Source organism: Elgaria multicarinata, chromosome 23 (genome assembly GCF_023053635.1).
Source record: "Elgaria multicarinata webbii isolate HBS135686 ecotype San Diego chromosome 23, rElgMul1.1.pri, whole genome shotgun sequence".
NCBI lineage: Eukaryota > Metazoa > Chordata > Lepidosauria > Squamata > Anguidae > Elgaria > Elgaria multicarinata.
The window spans coordinates 502,481-523,100 of NC_086193.1; the positions used below are offsets into that span (position 1 = coordinate 502,481).

The 20,620-nt window shown below is 50.1% G+C and overlaps 2 protein-coding genes across 2 annotated transcripts; one reads left to right on the top strand and one right to left on the bottom strand.

The window, feature by feature from the left end:
• Positions 1-858: 858 nt before the first annotated feature.
• On the bottom strand, positions 859-4,029 carry GADD45B (growth arrest and DNA damage inducible beta). Its single transcript, XM_063146865.1, has 4 exons — positions 3,717-4,029; positions 3,230-3,331; positions 2,767-2,983; positions 859-1,686 (listed from the first exon to the last, which is right to left on the bottom strand). The coding sequence occupies exons 1-4, from the start codon at positions 3,758-3,760 to the stop codon at positions 1,573-1,575; spliced, it is 477 nt and encodes a 158-aa protein (XP_063002935.1). The 5' UTR covers positions 3,761-4,029; the 3' UTR covers positions 859-1,572.
• Positions 4,030-14,167: 10,138 nt separating this feature from the next.
• On the top strand, positions 14,168-18,447 carry LOC134413163 (cocaine- and amphetamine-regulated transcript protein-like). The gene is made up of 3 exons (XM_063147292.1): positions 14,168-14,305; positions 16,268-16,351; positions 18,340-18,447. Exons 1-3 carry the CDS (start codon positions 14,168-14,170, stop codon positions 18,445-18,447), a joined length of 330 nt encoding a protein of 109 aa, XP_063003362.1.
• Positions 18,448-20,620: the final 2,173 nt, after the last annotated feature.

Below are 20,620 nucleotides of genomic sequence, written 5' to 3' on the forward strand. Positions count from 1 at the left end.
CCCGGGTTTCACGAGCTTCCTGTCACTGGTGGGGATAACAAGGCCGGACGTCTGCGCCCTCTTGGAAAGCGGATGGCCAAGCCCTGTTTCTCCCGGCCGCAAAAGCAGAAAGGCAGGAGCCAGCCGGCCAATGAGCGCCGGCTCTCTGGCTTGGCGTGTGTGTGTTTGCTTCTCTAGCTTCTCCGCCCCGAAACTAACCACAGCAGCAAAAAAATAAAATAATTGTGGGCCAGGAGCGGGAAGCGTGGCCTTTAAAAAGAAAAGGAAGGGGTGACACAGCGCCGTGTGTTGCAATCTTTCACCTGCTCCAAATACCCGACGCTCATTTGCAAAGAGAGTAAAACACCGGTTAAGGCAGCCTCCGGAAGGATAAACGCGGCAGCTGGCCGTGCGCTCATGCACATGGGCGTTTCCGTCCTTTTCAAGGGGGCTGACTCCCAGGTAACTGAGTGCAGCAGTGTGTTTGCCAACCTGTGCCCTACAGCTGCATAAAATTCAGCCTGGTTGGGGGAAACGGTTGGAAAAAGGCTGGGGCATAGGAGTTGTTTTGGAACCAAAGTCCTCCTCCAAGGGACAGGCGCCCCTAAAACACACACACACACACACACACACACACACACAGCCCACACAAATTTCCAGAGCATTGTAAAAAGCAGACGTGTTAAAAATGCTCAAAACACGGGTGTAATCTCAGACCTCTCCAGAATTTAGAGTCACCAAGAGTCCTGGGACAGCAATAGAGCTGCAAAAGAGATTCACCCTCTTTGCTGGAAGACACCAGCTGCAAGCTCAGAACGAACACACACACACACACACACACCAAAATGCAAAACAACCCCTTAAGAAAACACATCATGCTTTACTTTCAGAACATAAAATACGTTTTATTGCAATGTTTAAATCGGATATAAGAATATATATCTTTGATTCTCTGTCAGCATTTTAGAGTGCAAAAAAAGAGAAAAAGTTGCACATTCGTTTTGTTTTTTAAAAAAAGATAAATAAGTCCTTTAATGCATCCAGGTGTTTAAAAAAAAGATAAAAGTTTGTTTGCAACTGTCTTTTGTAAAGCAGTCCTTGCATTTATTCATTTTTTGCATAAGCTAGCAGATGCAAGAATTCTTCACTCTTCCTCTGAGAGGGGCAGGCCACGCTGCTGCCCGAAGGCTCCCCTCCAATCATCCACCGTCCGTGGAGAAATCCAAGGCGTTTTCCGGCACATCCCATTCACTGGTGGCTCCAGGCACCCATCCACCCCCCCAGGCCCAGATGCGGCCGGCCACAACCAGCCAGGAAGCCGGCCTGTGCCGCCTCCGCCTCCTCCTCCTCCTCCTCCTTCCTCTTCCTTCTGAGCAGTCAGCTGACAGGGCCAGTCCCCGCCTCCGGCACCCTCGTCGAGGCAGGCCGCGGCTGCCACCGTCACGGCTCCGGCTCCCATCTCCATGACTCATCCACTGCTCTCGTTCTGACGGGACGGGCCCGGCTCAACTATTTTGGATTTTTTTGTTTTAAAAGAACATCTCTCCCCCTTTTGCTTTTCTTCTCGGGTCGCTTCACACGCGGGCCGGCGGCTCAGCGCATCTGCAGGGAGACGTAGGGCACCCACTGGTTCTTGCAGCGGCTTTCCTCGCAGTAGCTGGCCACCTCGGCCAGGCCCTGGCTTTTCCAGGAATCCGTGTGCGGGTTCTGTTTGGGGAGAGGGAGAAGAACGGGCGATTAGCGGAGAAAGGCAAGAGGCGAGGTCCCCACACCGTGGCTTCCTCAAAGGAGCCTGCCTGATGCAGCTCAGCTGTGGGGGGCCCTGGCTGCCTGGGACTTTAACGCCCATCATCCCCAACCAGCACGGCGAGTGGTCAGGGCTGAGGGGAGACAGAAGGTGAAATGACTCCCGTTGTAGGAAGTGGGGGCATAACTTGGCCGCTTCAATTTAAGCAAAGAGCTCAAAAGAAGAAGAAGAAGAGGAGCGCGCAAGATCTGTGTGTTGTTTTTGTCCCGGGAGCTTTCAGTGGGCCGGGCCCCGGCTGCAGGGCCGGGATGCCTGGAAGTGACGCTCCAGGAATTCCCCCTCCTCCCTCCCTGCTCGGAACGAAGAGAGGACATTCCAATCCCTGTGAGTCAGGGCTGCCTGCCAGCAACTCGTTCAAAAAAGAAAGAAAAAGCCCTGTATGACTCCGACCGACCGAAACAGGACAAAAACCAGGAGGAATGCCCTCCCTCCCTCCCCTCCCCACAAGCCAAAAAAGAACCAGACGCCTGGGTGTGAAATCCCTCCACCCCCAAGGTGCTCCTGCCCCCCTCTAGTTTATCTCCAGTGCTTTTTACCTTAAAAAGAAAAAAAATGCTAAGATGACGTATGTGAAGCAGATGCGCCTCACTCAGCCTGGGGTCCTCCAAACATTCTGGACTGCATTTCCCAGAATCCCCCTGTTCTAAGGAGTTCTAGTCTAATGTGGTTGGGGAAAAACTGATCGACGATCAGCCAACGGTGGTGTCCCACAGATCTCCTGCCCTGCCTGTTCAAGAACTCTGTGCTGCTCGCAAGCTTGAGGAAAAGGACCGGTTTGGGGCACCTCTCCAATAACGGCCTCTGCTTGCGGGGGGGGGTTCGGGGGGCTGCTCAGCCTGTCACATGAAGCAGCAGCAGCAGGCTGAGACAGCTCCCTGGGTGGGAACAAGCCCCCCCCCCCGGTGTGTGGGGATCAGTGCGCCCTTTGCTAGGCAACCAGCCCGAGGAGATGCGTGGCATGCAGGCCCCACACGACTCACCGTCACCAGGATGCAGTGCAGGTCCCGTGGTTCGCCGCCATCGTTGGGGCTCTCGCCAAGCACGGCGGCCAGGCGCTCCATGCCCGAGACGCGCAAAATGTGGATGTCGTTGTCGCAGCAGAAAGCCTGGATGAGCGTGAAATGGATCTGCAAGGCGATGTCGCCCTCGTCTTCCTCGTCGACGGCCAGCAGGCACAGCACCACGCTGTCCGGGTCGCTGCGGAGAGGAGGGGAAACGTTGAGGAGCCAATTCGCAAAACCGGCAGCGCCGCCCAGGACAATTCGGAGAAGATCCGCCTGCCCTGCAGTTTGGGCTTGGCGTGGGCCGGGTGGTGGGGTGTGTTCCCAAAGCCACTAGCGGCCTCCCTGTTTCCCTCTCCCAGCCCAAGGAAAACAAACATGCCTCCTCGGAAAAACAAAGACACCGAGAGCGCAGAATAAATAAACCACGGAGCATACTTACACATTCATGAGCTTCGCCGATTCGTAGACGCCAACGGTCAGGCAGCCCTGGCGCTGGGCTGCTACCAACAGCTGCTCCACAGCTTCGCTGATGGGCTTCATCCTGCGAGGGAAAACAAGGCACAGCCGTGAGAATGGGCAGCCCAGAGACCAACCCCCGGGGGACGGGGGAGACCCTCAAACCCAGCGGGACGGGCTCCTGCAACCGAAAGTCCTGCCATCCTTTAAGGACTAGCAAACGTACCACGGCGCTGCTGCTGCTGCTGCTGCTGCTATTATTATTATTATTATTATTATTATTATTATTATTATTATTGGTTGCAACCAACAGCCTTGCAGCCCTTTTCAGACTAGGAAACTTATCCTGGTTAAGCATTATTATTGCTGTCCTTAATCACTCGTAAACTCATTTATTCTGGCCTCAGCCCCTGCGCGCGTGTTCAGCATCGCGACCCGCTCCTCCTCGGGTTTAAAAGCGCTGCACTTACTTCTGCTCGGCGTTGTCACAAGCCACCAGCTCTTCCAGGGTCATGTTGCAATTGTAATCCACAGTGGCGTAAACGCAGCCACCCACGGAAAGCGAGGCTTCCGAGTCCAGAGAAGGGCGCACGCGGAGGAGGAGGAGGAGGAGGAGGAGGAAGGGACCCGATTCTCTTCACCCCAAAAGAAAAAGGGGGCGCTCCAAAACAGCCACCAGAAATCCAGTACAAGTAATCCAAGAGGCCGGATGGGAAAGCGAAGGAAACACAGGGATAATCGCAGCGCGCAACAAGCCGACGTCGCTCCGCGCTCCTCAACCGGCTGATGCGCGTATGGCGCTCAGCGCCCGCTGACAGCTCCTTTTATGACCTCCCTCGGGGAGGCGTGGCTTTGGGGCTCCTTTCCTTGTTCCTATTGGTTGCCCAGCCACAAAGGAAGTCTCTGGGTGCTCTGGGATTGGCTGCCTGCTCAGGGACCACCACGTGGGAGTAGGGGAGTTTTGCAAGGTTTTTTTCCTTTCTCTTCCTTTTTGGAGTTTGAAAGAAAAGAAGAAGGGGGGGGGGCAGAGGGGCAAGTCAGAAAGCAAAGCAAAGCGGCAGAGAGAGCGGAGTTTCGGTTGGAGTTTTTTTTCTTTTTCTTTTTTTTCCCAAGCAGGCAAAAGTTCTTGTAATGCAGCTGATTTGTGATTTCCCCAGAAAACGGGGCTGGATTTGCATAGGTCTGAGCGTGGCTTTATGAGCAGGAATATTTGGTAAGTCAACCTGACCTTCTCTCAATCGATTGAGAGGAAATTTACAAATAGAAAAAAAGTGCATCCCAGCCTGAGGTGCGGAGTGACTGCTCCCCCCCGCCTTCGCCTTCGCCCTTTTACACGGAGCTATTTTGGGAACTAGGAATGTGGAGATTTTAAAAGCCTGCGTGGAAATTCCTGTTCTTGGCTTTGGCTATTTATTGATTTGTTTGCCAGTAATATTGCAACAGTGGAACAAAACAGATGTTGATCAGATGCAAAAAAAATAATATAAAAGGGCGAGTTAGGAAATGTAGAATCGGAGGGAGAGAAGGGGGGGTGTCATTCACTCTTCCCACCCCAAAACACACACACCTCCCTCGGCAAGAAGAAGGGAAAAGTTGTACCTCCTGTGCTGTGGGCTGGGGTGTGAGGACGGGTGTGTGTGTGTGAATCAGCCACATCTCTGGGCCGCACATCACCCGGGCTTCCAACTTGTCCAAACTCTACCCTCGCTCTCTGCATGCATCTTGCAAAACAAGAGAGAGAGAAGGGTGTGCATTTTGCAAACAAAACCAGCCCCCCAAATGCGTATGCAAAAACAAGCAAAAAGTGCAGTAAAAGTCACGTGTCCATTTTGCATTACTTACCTCCCCCCCAAGACATTTTGCAACGTCGCCCCCCCCTTCTCCTCCTTCCCGGAATGACCCTCCCTTAATTTGTGCAAGGACGGGGTGAGGGGGGGGGAAGCCCCCCAGCCTGTTTGCTCGGAAACGGGAGCCCTGGATCTCAACAGGGCTCCTCTGGGTAAAGGGAGCGATCCTGATGCATCAGGCTCAGTGGAGGGGGGGGCACTTGTTCCCGAGTAAACAGGCAGCCTGGACGCCCCTTGCACTGGGCGGCGCATTGCACTGCAACCCAGGGAGTAAGCCCTACTGAACGCAATAGGATTTACTCCTGAGTAGAACACGGATAGGCTTGCACGCTAGAGAAAAACAAAAAGCACCCGCGAATGGCGGTTTTCTCTTTGGTAGCCCGATCCTGCGCATGTTTACTCAGGAGTAAGACCCTCTCCGTTCGGGGTTTGTTTACTCGCGTGTAAGGGCTGCAGGGTGGGCGTCTTGCCAAATTGCACCAGGAACTGTCACTCGCCGAGTCATCAAATTAGGGCATAATTGGGAGGGGGGTGACACAGCTGAAAGAGGAAAGGGGGGGGGGTTCAGTCTTGTCCTGGATCCCCGGCGAAAGTGGGTGAGAGGTGCCTCAGCCCTCTTGCAAGGCAGCTGACCCCGATCACCCACGGGCGAAACGTGATCCGGCAGTTGCACAACCGCCCCTGTGACTCAGCCCGAAGTCAGCGAGCGTGGATCGGATCGGGGCAAAGGGGGTTGCGTTGCCCCCCAAAGCCCTGGGCTGGAAAAGAGAAAGGGAATTGATGATGATGAAGATGATGAAGATGATGCATCAATGCGCTGGTGACAGGAGAAGGAAAGAAAAGGCCAGTTGCAGCAGCAACAGACCCAGTATCCTGTTTCCAACAGGGGACAGCCAGGGCAGGAAGCTCAAAGGGGTAGACCCGTCCTGGATCTGGAGGCTCCACTTGGAAGAGTTTGCCCTCAGGATAAAACGATTGCTTGGCTGCATCAGAACCAAGGTTTTTTTTGGGGGGGGGGTCCAAGGTGCCCCCAAGAAGAGCACAAGCCGGGGTGTCAAGTCAAGGCGCCCCAACAACTAGTGTCCGGGGGTTGACTGCTCTTGGACCCGCAGGCTTTGCTGAGTGGTCCTTACAGCAAATTGGTTTTGACGGAGCCACCCCACCCCTGCCTGGTGCACAATGACTGGAACTGGTGCTGCCTCCTGCCCCAACTTGCAGCAAGCAGTTCCACAGATCCATGATTCAAGGTGTGAAGAATTCCCCGTGCTCCCTCCCTCCGACTGCCCTGCTGTTTCGCTGGGTGCCCCCATCCCCCCAGGTGCCAATGTCACCTGAGAATCGCGGGAGAGGCTTATAAAAAGGGTCTGTAACCTTCTCGTTGACACATCTGATAAACTTTTGCAATGAAATGCTGTGATAAACATGGGCGAGAGACAGTGTGGCCCAATGGTTAGGTCGCCCCTGCAAGCTCGCGGGGTTGTCGTGAGAATCGAAGGCGGTTGAAGCATGTGGTGGGTGGGAGTGTGTTAATCGCTTCCTTGGAAGGAATAAATAAATAAATAAATAAATTCTAGCAATGCACCATCAAAGGAAAGCATTTGTTGATTTATTAGCGTATATGAGATTGGGGCGGGGGCTCGGAATTGTGACGAAAATATCCCCCCTGGTGGATTTTGTTATATGCCTGATACAGGACCCATGGTTAGCACCCATGGGTGCTTCCGCCCTGAGTAAGGGCATTGCCAGCGAACTCCTAAAGAGTGAGCCTGCCCCCTGGTGGCTGGACCCATAACCAGCATCCACTCCTATCTAGGGTGAGAGATTATTCTCACCATCACTATATTACAACCGCTCAAAAGTCAAGGAGGACTAGTTTCTTGCAAAGGATTGACGCCTTTCTCCTGGCTGCCATAATTCCCAGGAATAAAGATAATCTCAAATGCATGGACGGATCGGCTGAATGGTTTTCTTTCCGAAGAGATCATAGAATCATAGAATAGCAGAGTTGGAAGGGGCCTACAAGGCCATCGAGTCCAACCCCCTGCTCAATGCAGGATTTATTCGGGATATTAAGAAATGTCTCGGGGTGCGTTCCAAACATCAGAATATAAAGAGACGCCGTGCTGGATCAACCCACGGCCACCCGGCGAAGTCCCTAAGCAGGACATGAGCGCAATATAGTCCCTTCTCGCTGATGTTCCCCAGTATACTGCCTCTGATAATGGAGGCGATGCAAAGCCATCAGGTCAGCCATGGATTGCCTTCTCTTCCTCTGCAAAGTTGTCTATTCCTTTGTAAAGCCGCCCAAGTCTGTGCTCAACAAACATCTTGTGGTAGTGAGTTCCATAGTTTAACTATTGGTAGGCCATGTACGTCTTGTCCTCATGCTGTGAAAATCTGACCCTGTTCATCGGTGCGCCATTTGAAAACACAGGAACGGGAAAGGCAGTTTCCTCCTCATTAGTTGGCAACCCTAACAACAGGCAGAAAGCCAACAGGTGCTGCATGTCTCCATCACTGCATCGCTGTCCCGGGAGAAACTGAACCATTTTTATTTATTTATTACATTTCTAATCCACCCCATAACTAATATTCTCTGGGCGGATTCGTCACACGATACTCCCGTTAACCTGCGGAACTTGCTGCCACAGGATGTGGAGATGACAACTCCAAGCTTGAAAGAGTTTAAGGGGCGCGGAAAAGGGTGACCAAAGTGATTGAGGGGCTGCCGTGTTTGGAACTCTTTCGCTTAGGAAAATAAAAAGGTGAGGAAGGGGGAGACGTGATGGGAGTTGCATAAAATTTTGGCCGGATTTGCAGGACCCAGAGAAACGGGCGCATGTCGTGCATTGGAGGCAGATGCTCTCATTCCATGCGCAGGCGGCTTGTGAAACCACCAGGCCAGGTGACCTGAAGGTGAGCTGCTTAGAACTGGGGCAGAAACCGGCTTTATGACCTTATTAAATAATTATCCCAGTTTCAAAGGGCAGGAAAAGTAGCCGGCTGCTGCCCCCTGCTGCCAAAACGTGGCATTGCAAAGTCACAGTGTTCTCTCTAACACAGCTTTTCCCCAACCTGGTGCTGGACTGCCAACTTCCATCATCCCCAGTCAGCCGGGAATGATGGGAGTTGGCAGTCCAACCCCCCTCCCCCAGATGGTGTTGGTGTCGAAGCTGGTAAACCTATTGCCTTTCAGTCACCTTTTCTCTGGACTAAAGACACCCTTTTCAACCCCTCCTCTTGCGACACGATCTTCAGACCCTCCCTCAGCGTTTTTTCATAGAATCATAGAATAGCAGAGTTGGAAGGGGCCTACAAGGCCATCAAGTCCAACCCCCTGCTCAATGCAGGAATCCACCCTAAAGCATCCCCAACAGATGGTTGTCCAGCTGCCTCTTGAATGACTCTAGTGACCTGGACCAATTTAGCAATATCTTTCTCAAAATCGCGGTGCCCAGAAGCCGCACACTATTCCAGCTGAGGCCTGACCAAATCAGAACAGAGCGGCACCCTAACTGTTCCCAATCTAGATCCTACGCTCAGAATTGCATTAGCCTATTTAGCTGCAGCGTCTCGCCGCTGGCTTCTCTTTAGCTCACGACCCACGAAAAAACCTTCGATGCAGATTTCACACATCCTATATTAGCACATCTGTGGGTTTTTTCCTGACTTGGATGTAGAACTAGACACTTATTTCATTGTCCAGCCCATGTGCTACCAGTGTGCCAGTGAGAATATTGTGTGTTCCCCTGTCAAATTAAAACGACGCCCCCATGCCCCTGAAAAAGGAGACGCTGTTTCACAAAAAAGTTTGCTGTAGCAAATTCGTTCACCTTGAAAGTGCCACATTCTCTTTCTTGTTTTTGCAGCAACAGTCTAAGAAAACTATCCCGGGTCACCTATCTATTTAGTCTTTTAGCTCTGGTGTTTTACATCTTTTCTTTTATTTTAAATCTCTGCATTGCTGATGGGTTTCATTTTGGTTTGTGCTTTTATATTGTCGTTTTAAGCTCTTACATTTTATATTATATCACGTGATGCACTTTGCGCTTTTAATTGTTCTGAGCTGTCCAGAAAGCTTCAGGGATTGGGCTGTATAGAAATGTAATAACGAATTAACGAATAAATAAAATCTATCTACCTCTTGTTAAATATTCACTACACGCCAGCGCTGATTCCTCCTTTCCACAGAAATGTTGACTTTCTAGCTTGTGGCCCCGTTTCCCCCCCGCCCCCAATCGGCAAACAGGTGTGGCTGGCAGGATGGATGGCTCTCCGTCCTGGTTTCTATGACAACCAGAGGATGGGAGTGAGGATGGCCGTTGCTATAGCGACAGGCTCAGCAGCATCACTTCTCAAGGAGGGTCTTGCTCCTGGGAGGCGGAGGTTTCGCTGGAGTAAAACAGGACCCTACTAGGCCTCTAAATAATGCAAGAAGCAACGTTCACTAGCTACTGAATCTTCTTTTTGGGTAGGTGGGTGGGAGGAACATGGATCTTTCCAGGGGTGGGAGAATGAGATTCCCCCTTCCCACATGGCACTCCAGAACTGTGAAGGGCGCCAAAGAGAAAATCCTGTCGCATCTGGCTTTTCCCTTCAGTGATGGGAGAAGCTGGTTTGCGGGGAAATTCTCCCTCTGAGGCAGCTCCGAAAACTCACCACAACCTGTACAGATCTTCTAATGACCTGCAAGGCAGGCTGCAGCTTTAGTGGGCAGCACATACGTTTAGCGTGGAAGACGTCGCAGGTATGATGCCGGCAGCACCTCCAGGTAGGCCTAGGAAAAAATCCTTCCTGAAATCCCCGAGAGCCGCAGCTGCCAGCCCGTGTTGGCAATATTGGGCTAGATAGACCCAGGGTCTGACTCTGTATAAGGAAGCTGTCCCAGGTTCCTCTTTAAAATCAGCCCTTGAATCAGAACCATGAGGACTGGTATCTTGGCTCATTTTTAGCGGAAGGGCGTAGCCTGGTGTATATACTGAAGAGATTATTTATTTATTTATTCATTTATTTATTATTGCATCTGTCTACCGCCCCACAGCCAAAGCGTTTACATAAGATCCTTGTTTAGGTGTATAATAACTTTAAAATACAACAAATAAATGTAAAATACATGTACAATACAACGAAACAGGTGTTTGAAAACACTTGGACCTTACACAGGAGGAAGGCACATCAGGCTTGATTGAACACCTGGGCCACGTGTGAAACAGCCCTAAATGTGTGCATATATTGGGGGTGGGTGGGTCGGGACACCCCTCCCAAAGTGGTTTTTTGTTGTTGCAGTTAGGACCTCCTTTGCCTAGGAGGCGCTGTGCAAAATCAACCGATGGCCCCTTCTGCTCTGCAGACTCCATCATCACAGGAGCCCAGTGCATTCTGGGACTTGTAGTCCTTGTCATCTCAAACTGCAGCATTGGTAGATGGAGTGATGGGGGCAATGCAAACGTCAGCTCCCAGAAGCCGGTGACAAAAGGCAAGGGAGAAACGTCCGCGAGTTGCACGTGCAAAAGTAGTTTCTCCCTCGACTTCTTTAGACACATTTAATTTTGCATTGCAAAAAGTTAGACTGAAAGGCAGAAGGAGGGTTTTCTTCTTGGTATTGTACATTACCAAGCTGGCTGGGGCATTCTGGGAGTTGTAGTCCAACACATCTGGAGCGCCCCAGGTTGAGGAAGGCTGATCTAGTTCAGCACTCTGTTCACACAGCGGCCAACCAGCCATCGGCCAGGGATGAACAAGCAGGACATGGTGCAACAGCACCCTCCCGCCCATGTTCCCCAGCAACTGGGGCACACAGGCTTCCTGCCTCGAATACTGGAGATAGCACACAACAATCAGGGCTAGGAGCCCTGGATAGCCTTCGCCTCCAGGAATTGATCCAACCCCCTTTTGACGCCATCCAAACTGGTGGCCACCGCTACATCCTTTGAACAGCAGCGTATCAGTGAGACGCATCAATCCGAAGCTGCCTGAGTGCTGTTTTTCTGGGAGAAAGACAAGGGTGCAAATGAAATGGGTGAATAAATAAATGTTGTAAACAGCTGGGTTTAAAAAAGAAAGACAGTCTGAATCCTGAGCCGAAAGGGGCCAGCCGTACGCCCCTTGGGGTGGGGTTTCGGGAAGGGGGCTGTGGGATTTGGGCCCGGAAGGTCGCAGCTGCAGCTGCGTTGCCCACACTGGTCTCTGCTCCATTGCAGAGCTGTCTGGCCCATTCTCTGGCAGCCCCATTTGGGGTCTATCCTGGCTGAGGTTTTGGTGCATATCAGTGAGGATTCTCCCCCCAGCTGTGTTTGGAGTTGGATCTTTGGATCTCTGCATGTCATTTTCTGGGTACACCCAATCTTCCAAATAAAACCAATTTCCGATTCTCAGCACTGTCTGCGAAATAGCTGAACCCCCTCCTGCTCCGTCCCCTCCTTGTTGCTCAGCTATTAGCCGTGATACACGATTCCATTTCTTTTTAATCTCTTGAATCCACAAAGTCTCCGCAAACAGTGACTCAGGGTTGCTCCCTGGAGACCGGGGAAACGTGGCATCCCTTGGCGGAGAAAAATCTGATGGCTCACTTCAGCAGGGGCTGCCCCACACCGCTTCTCTTCACTGACCCCTGTGTTGACACTAAAGCTGAGCACAGGCGGTTCCCAAGCAAAACGCCAGTGGTAAGCATACAATCATGGAGTTGGGAGGGGCCTTGGAGTTCACCTAGTCCACCCCCTGGCTCTCTGTGTGAATACTTTGTGTGTGTGTGAATGAGCTTGGACTGGCATGTATGTGAATACTCGGGATGTGTGCATGTTAATGAATTTGGATGTGTTAATGACAGAATTGGCCCGTGTCTGTGTGTGAATACTTTGGATGTGTGTATGAGCGAATTTGGACCTTGAGTGTGTCCAAATGTAAGAATTATGGACATGGGTGTATTAATGACAGAATTTGGAGCATGTGTGTGTGTGTGTGTGTATGTGGGTGGGTGGATACACCCCGTGTTCACACCCTTCCACCCCACATCTGCCTGGCTTCTCTCTGCACGTGGGCCGTCTCCCGAGTGTGGAATCACATCCAGGGCTGTGAGCAGCTATCAGTTTTGACACCATCTATCTGAGCTGGGATGAAGCTGTCTTCTGAACTAAGCCTGCTGATCCACGGCGCTTTGTGCAGCAGGCCCAATCCTTTACCTGCCTTGACAGGGCTCTTTGCCAGCCGTTTCCTGAGCTCTTCGCCTCCCCAAATTCCCCAACCTGCTCAAAGCTGCTGGGTGTCTGTGCAGGCCGATGAGTGATTCTGGCCTGCTTGATCTCTCTGGGATTAACCCCCCCACGCCATTTCCCCTGGGATCCCAAAACACGCCGGCTTTTTTCTGGTAAATATTAGAGGATCACTCGCCTCTTTTCTTCTCCAGCCGAGGAATGACAGAGCACAAAGTTTCTCTCCTTGATTTATGCCGGATACAAATCTTCGGTTAAGTTTTGCTCCCCGAAGGGTAGCTGTGTTTTCCTCTTGCCACAAAAGCAGCAAAGAGGTCGTGGGGCATCTTAAAGGCTAACAAAATTTGCTATGACATCAGCAAGTGGTGCTCTCCAGATGGGTCAGACTACAAACCCCATTATTCCTGGCCAGCATGAGGGGGTTTGTAGTACACAAAGCATATGCCGTTTAAAATTGTGTTCAAGGTTCCACATTTGTTTATTCTGTAATGCTGGTTTTGAAAGTCTTTAAAATATATATATTGCAGTGGAAAACATGACATTGTACTGCTTTTTATTTTAAATAATAATAAAGAGACAGATGCTGAGGGTATTTTTCTCCTTTGCCAACTCTTATTCCTGGATGCACACACCCACACGCACCCCTCCGTGGCAAACGTACATGATGCCTCCTCTCTTCTCCAAACACACCGTTCGAAGTGAACGTTTTCTCATCCTATATTTGCCGGTTTTGTTGATTATACGTAAGCTGCTCCAAGACCCCTTTTGAGGCTTGCAATCTAAAAAGTCATGACACGCAAGGAAAAAGAGGTGAGGAGGGTAGAGGAAAAAGACGAAGTTGCCTTTCATCAAGGCTGGTGGAGCGCTACTCTCTTGGCAGCCTGTAGAAGCTTGAGTAGGTGAGCTCACTGGTATCGTATGATGGGGCTCTTACTGTCTCCTTAAAGATGGATCAGACAGCAGAGGAGAGAGAGGCCTAGCCATTAGGCAGAGACACTTAAATCTAACAACCTACCTCTGGATCCAGACCGTCTCCTGATGAGGAGAGTAAAAACAGATGATAAAGTCACAGAGAGCAGTTCGAACAGCAGCTGAGTGGTAGTTAAGAGAGCCTCCTATCTTCAGGGTAGTCTATCACCAAATCGCCACAGGTCTTCCTGGCTTAGAATCATAGAATCATAGAATAGCAGAGTTGGAAGGGGCCTACAAGGCCATCATGGCTTGTGGGCTTACCCGTTGGGGTGTCCAGTTGGACACGGAGGGGGGACGGGAAGTGAGGCCAGGCGGACCTCTGTTCCGATCCGGCATGGCGCTCCTGACACCTCCCTCTCGCCATCGAGACATGGTTGGGTTTATTAATTATTATTTATTTTATTTATTTGTATTCCGCCTTTTGCCCAATTCTGGGTTTATCACAGAGATGTCACCCGGCTGTGCTCCCATTTCTCTCTCCAGACTTTGCAGTCAGAGGATGTTTGCGTTTGAATATTGGGTGACCTGCCGTGGCGCCAGGAAGAGGCCAAATTACCTCGTGTCCTTCCCCTCCTCCCTGTCCCCAAAAATGCCCTTTGGGAGGGCGGAGGGGTGGGAGGGGACACCGCTATATTTGCTCTACGGTCTTCGAGAAATGCGTCAGAAATGGGAGCAGGGGGTGATTCCCTCGTGGGCAGCCGGGCACGAAGGGCCATGGTGGAAGATTGAGGTCTCCAGCACCACTCAAACGGCAAACTCTATTTGCACACACGCGCACACTTCCCACCAATCCGCTCCGGGCAAACGGGTCAAGGCCAGGCGCGCCTCGGCTATAAGAGAGCCGCCCGGGTCTCTGGCGCTGCCCAGTGGAAATCCGCGGCGGACTTCAGCACCATGGCCACCTCCCGGTTTTCCGCGCTCTGCTTCGGGTGCTCCGTCCTCTTGCTCATGGGCGCCTGCGAGGAATCCGCCGAGATCCGGGGTGCGGCGGGCCAAGCCGGGGCCGCGGAAAGCCAGGAGGCGCAAGAGATGGTAAAGGAATCCGTGGGGCCGGAGATTTGCAGGTGGGGTGGAAGTTTTTGGAGCAATGGCATAATGTATGTATACGATAGGCTGGTGCCTTCTTGGTGTGTGGGGACTACACCTCCCATCATCCCCAGGCAGCGTGGAAGACACCAGGATGGGCACTTAAGGTGACCTCAGCTCTAGCCCTTGTCCATAAGAGCTGAGATGTCATGCGAATCCTTCACGCCGAGATTCCCCACCTTTTGCTCTGCGCTCAGAATCATAGAATCGCAGAGTTGGAAGGGGCCTACAAGGCCATCAAGTCCAACCCCCTGCTCAATGCAGGAATCCACCCTAAAGCATCCCTGACAGAGGGTTGTCCAGCTGCCTCTTGAAGGCCTCTAGTGTGGGAGAGCCCACAACCTCCCTAGGTAACCCAGGATGAGAGTAATTGCTGTACGGAGTTCAGCTAATTTTAATTTTTTATGTAACAATGTGTGATAGGATGCTTTTTATATTGTATTTTGTATTTGTGTTTTTAAATTGTTGGTTGTTTTATTATGCTCTTCAGGGTTTTAATTTTTGTGAACCGCCCAGAGAGCTTTGGCTATTGGGCGGTATAGAAATGAAATGAAATAAATAAATAATAATATGTGTTCAGCTAAAACCCATTTAGGGTAGCCATGAATAAAATGTGTATTTGTAGGTAACCCAGGATGAGCCCTGCTAGATCGGGCCAAAGGTCTGAGGCCCACGCCAATGTTTTGCCCACTTGTGCGAGGGTGCTGCCGCTTCCATTATGTAATGATCAGCTCGCACCCCTGTGACATTGCTAATGGAGGGAAAATACCACCCCTTCCCCCTTTTTTAAAACACATCTTCCCCCTTTTTTTATCACATCTTCTGGCATCAAATCCCACGGATTAAGTTATGCGTTCAAATGAATTAAGTCTCTTTTAAATGTCTTCGGCAGTTTGGGCCGCCTTTAATCCGGATCGCTCTGAATAAGTGCATGTCTCCACCAGAAGAGCAAATGTGGACCAAATAAACTTAAATTAAAATGTTCACATTGTCTAACAGGCAGGATCGTACGTGAGGGAGAAGCTCTGAAACCCCCAAAAGAAATGGGGGCAGATGCCAAAGTGCCTTTCTCTTTAAAACGTGTTTTCCCCCCTCTGGTATCAGAGATACTTGCTCCTGTAAATACAGCTAATTCGAGCCTGTTGTAACTTTAAATTGTTCTACTCACTTTTTCTCAAACGCACACCAGTATAGACATTTAGGTTATTATTATTTTCACTCCCAACACCAGCACTGAGTTTCGTGCAAGGCAAGATTCAGTGGTTTGATAACTCACTAGATTTTTTAAAAAATGGCGAAGTTGAAGGAACCAAAAGGAATAAAAATAAAAAGTCAATTTTATTTATTTATTTATTTATTACATTTTTATACCGCCCAATAGCCGAAGCTCTCTGGGCGGTTCACAATACCTTTGACAGATTAACAGCTCTATTTTTGCCAGAGACTGGCGCTTTTTCCATCAGGCATAGGGAACGGACCCCTAAGCAAACACAGGAGAGAAATCCGCGTCCATTAAAAACAAATTGTACAACGACTCAACACGGCATTTGCTTTACCAAGTAGCATCGCAAATTATGTTATATACTCCATGGCGCACGGGATCCTCAGCTGCTCACAGGCCTAACTGCTTCCCAAGTTCCCACCCATCACTCCTTCCATATACACTCTCCTGTTAGCTGGCCACTGCAGGGCAACTGCTGCTCCAAATCTGTCCACCTTAAAGGTGCTGGAAGCCTCTTTGCTGTCTGTCTGGCAACAGACCTCTTCCAGGCTGTTTATCTGGGAATTCTCCCTATTCCATCTTCTCACTGTGGTACCCGCTCTCCGCGCGTCATGCTTTTTTTTTTTTACGTGCTTGATGGCTGCACACTCTTTGTTTCTCTGAGCATACTAGACCTTGGTTTGCAGATCGGAGCTCTGCATGACATCTTGGAGAAACTGAGGAACAGCCGGCTGCCGTCCATGCAGAAGAAGTTTGGCTGGGTCCCGTCGGTAAGGAGCCCGTGAGGGCAGCCTCGAACCTGCCCTTTGGGGGGTTATTGTCCTTTATTGCATTTATTGTTTTAGGACTCGCTGGGTTCTAACAATGAGGGATGGGCATCCTGGGATCTAGTAACCTATTTACTATTATAGACGGGCTGTCGGGAATCCATGGGTCCCCAAGATATTGTTGGAGTCTCCAACCTCCATCAAGGAGGACGGGAGCCTGCAGTCCAAGATGTAGAGGACCTCAAATTCCCACCCCTGTGGGAGAGGCACGACAGTGAAAATAAACAGCAATGGACCGTGCTGTTTTTATTTCGTCAAGCTGACATCTAAGATTGGACTAATTCGGGCTGGCTTGACTTGCGCGTGAATGCACCCCCAGGCTGGTGCACATGGGCTACAGAGCCTGGTGAAGTTTTATTCAGTTTCCATGGCGTGTTTGCGCATGTAGCCAGTGTGGTGTAGTGGCTAAGATGTTGGAATTGGGAGGTCCTGGTTCTAGTTCCCACTCGGCTGTGGAAACTCACTGGGTGACTTTGGGCCAGTCACAGACTCTCAACCCAACCCACTTCACAGGGTTGTGGTGAGGGTAACATGGAGAGGAGGAAGATTATGTATGCCGCCTTGGGTTCCTTGGAGGAAAAACTGGTGGGATATAAATGCCGTAATAAATACATAATAAATACGTAATAAAAGACATATGGCACAAGCTCAGCTTAATCAAGATGGTTGTGTTTTTAACTGTGTTTTAAGGCATTTGTTTTTTTTATTGTTTTAATCAAGTTTTATTCATGATTGAAAGCTACCTTGAGTGCCATTTTTCTTGGTAGAAAGGCAAGGTAGACATCAAATTAAAATAAGTGTGAGAGCAAGGTGTGTGGTTTCTTTCGGCCCTTGCAATAGACCTGTTGCGGTGTGTGTTCCGTACTGCTCCATCTTCCTCCTGATATTTCAGCAGGCACGGCCATGTGGGTGGCAGCCTTTTCCCCATGAGCCCTATGGACTAGAACCTTGATTTTAAAAGCGGAGATTTTCAGCATGGTTGAATGCTCACACTCATCGCAAGCTTAGGTTCCCATTCAGAAAACTAGAGAAGCCCTTAACCCTCCCCTGGGGATTTGAATGCTTATGGTTTATGGTTTATGAGCTTTGCAGATTCTGAGACCAATTTGTCTCTCATTTGGCCCAGCTCCAACTGCACTAACTGGGAACTAATTGTGCAGATCAGAATTTAAGATATCACATAATGTGATGGACTGAGTACTTAACGCTTTCAACGTTTGAACGCGTGGCACAAAGACGCCATGTCTTTGGATAATTGGTCCGCTTTGCTTAGAAAGCCATATTTTTTATTAATACCATAATAATAAATAAAAATTAGATTTTTATACCACCCAATAGCCAAAATTCTCTGGGCACTTCACAAAATATTTGTTCTCTCTCTCTCTCTCTCTCTCTCTCTCACACACACACACACACACACACACACACTTCATATGCAATTATATCGCTATATTTTTTTCCTTTTCCTCTTTTTTGTTTCGTTGAAATTTCACAATTTCAAAACAGTATTTAATTGACTGCCAGCATTTGCACATGTGAGGTCAAGTTGCCTGCTCAAAAACAGGATAAAAATGCATTTTTAAAAAACTATTTAACAATATATCTATAACGCTGCGTAGCTAAAAAAGATTCCAGAGTGATCGACATAGAAGATAAAATAGTAAAAAGATTAAAAAGCATATTAAAATTGTGCATTTTAAAACAGTATGTGGGGGAAACGCATATTTCCCTGCATACTGTTTTAAAATGTATATATATACATTAAAAAAAAAATCCACGGATAAGTGCAGGGACAGTCTTCTGAGCGAATGGATGTGAAAGTGATGTGGGGCGGGTTGCACATTTGTCTCTGACAGGCGCATGAGAGAACCCAGACTGCCCAGCGCCCTGACACCTTCACCCCCCCCCGCCCCCGGTCTCTTTCTCTGCAGTGCGACGCCGGGGAGCCGTGCGCGGTGCGGAAAGGGGCCCGCATTGGCAAGCTGTGTGACTGCCCGCGCGGGACAACCTGCAACCTTTACATCCTCAAGTGCTTGTGACGAAGCCACAGAGGGGGAGGCAGAGACGCTGGGGAGCCGCTTTCGGACGGGAGGCGTCTGGCTCAGCCCTGGTGAGAAGGGGGGGGGTAGGAGGACATTCAGTGCAACGGATCCACGGTTTTAGACAGCAAAAGGTCAGAGAGGTCAAATCGGTGTGCGGGTAGGAGCGAAGGCAGCAGGTGGGAGAGGTGTGGCCCGATGGATGCGGGCTGGAGTGCAGTTCCCATTAGCCTTAGCCAGGGGCAAGGAACAATGGGTGTTGTAATCCAAGACCTTTTAGTAGGCTAGAAAGGAAGTTCCTGGGATGGGAAGGGTCCGACTTTAGAAGAGGTGCGTGGGGCCTCCTACCTCAGTTGTGGGGCCTTTGCGTTGGAGGTAGGGGGTCCCGGGTTCGATTTTTAAAATTTTAAAATAGCAAGGAGATCTTGGAGCCAGGTTGCTAAAGGGATCCCTCTCTGCTCCAGGCTATGGAGTCGAGAGAGAGAGAGAGAGAGAGAAGAATCAGACAGCTCGACTTGATGACCTCTGGGGGTCCCATTCAAAGACCTGTTCAGTGCAGGATGTAATGACAACATCCCTGACTTCTGGACTGTGTGTCTTTATAAACACAATGCATACATGCACACACGAAACAACGCAAGGACAAAAACACAAGCAAGCACACACAAAAGTAATACACATGAACACAAAACACACACATGCATGTACACACACACACACACACACACACAAATATTTGTCTTTCATTCATTCCATTTCCTTTCTGCCCCAAAGCCAAAGCTCTCTGGATAGTTCACTAGAAGCACAACCCCCAAGATACAACGTAATAAAAACATAATATAAAACCTCCAGCTGTACAAAGTTAAAGAAAAAAGAAATTATTCATGCATTTATTGTTTTTCCATCATAGTTGCAGGAGCGAAAGTTTGAAGTGAGAGAGCAGGGAGCTCTGGAGCGAATGTCCTGCACATCAACAACAACTTATAATGTGCAAAGTGCCTCACTATTATAGAGTCATTGACATTTTGGTCGGAAGGGTCACGGAGGTCATCCGGTCCACCCCGCCTGGCTCAGTGCAGGAATCTTGCTGTGATGGCACCCTTGACAGGTGCCTGGCCGGCTTTTCCTTATGAACCCCCAGTGAAAGAGAGCCCGCCCTGTCCCCAGGCAATCTGCCCTGCCTCCAGAAGGCTCTTGCCTTCTTCCTAATGCTTAGCCAAAATCCGCTTCCCTGCCACCTCCATCCGTCGGTTCTAGCCCTACCCTTTGAACAAGGCTGCTATAGTTTCGTATTATACACTAGTCAGTTGGCAGCAAAAAGAAAGAAAAGCGAAATCACCTCCTCTAACAAGCCCTCTGCATCCTTGCAGGCAAACAAAACCGTAAACATCCCTTCTTTGGGGGAGCAGAAACTATCGGCTCAGCCTCCCTCTCTCTCCCGGATTCATCCAGCAGGTGGCAGCCAAAGTTTTCATCGGCGCCGAGTTCAAGGCACGGTTTTGTATATAAGCCAAATGCAAGAAATAAACAAAAGTTCTAGGCAAATGGATGGCTTGTGCCTGCGTGTGTCTGCATCGTTACGGTTAGCAAACTCAACGGTGGGACGGAGTGGTCCCGTCTGGGATCCCACAGCCCGGGCAGATGCAGAGATCAGCCGTGCAAGAGAGCAGAGGCATATAGCAAGGGAGAGAGACTTGGCTTCAAGGGAGAGGCAGGACTGATGCCAGTTGCTACATCATCCCTTCTTTTATTTTTAAAAAAGGTTTTACGATCAGGTGCGCCAGGCACGTACATCGTTAAAGGCACTCATTTTATTACGTTTACCTTAGAGAGGGTCCTTTCCTCTAACAAAGCGGTGTTCTATTTTCTAGTGTTTAGCAGCAGAAGCGAAGTCCGCCGCTTTCCAGCTGCAGTGGCAACGGCGCAAGGCTTCGAGCACATTGAAAAGGCAAAACGTGCCGTGCGCACAGGACGCCCCTTTCTGGTGTGGGGTGGGCAAACGGGGGTGATTTTTTGTTTATCTCGAACATATCAGGAAGGCAGAAGCAGCTGCAGAGCGTGGAAAAGTGTGTGGAGCAGGGAGGTGTTGATTGTGCGCTTCACAACTGAAGTCACACACACACACACACAGGGCCGTCTAAAGGGCGCCCCTTGAGGTCATCCAACCCAGGGT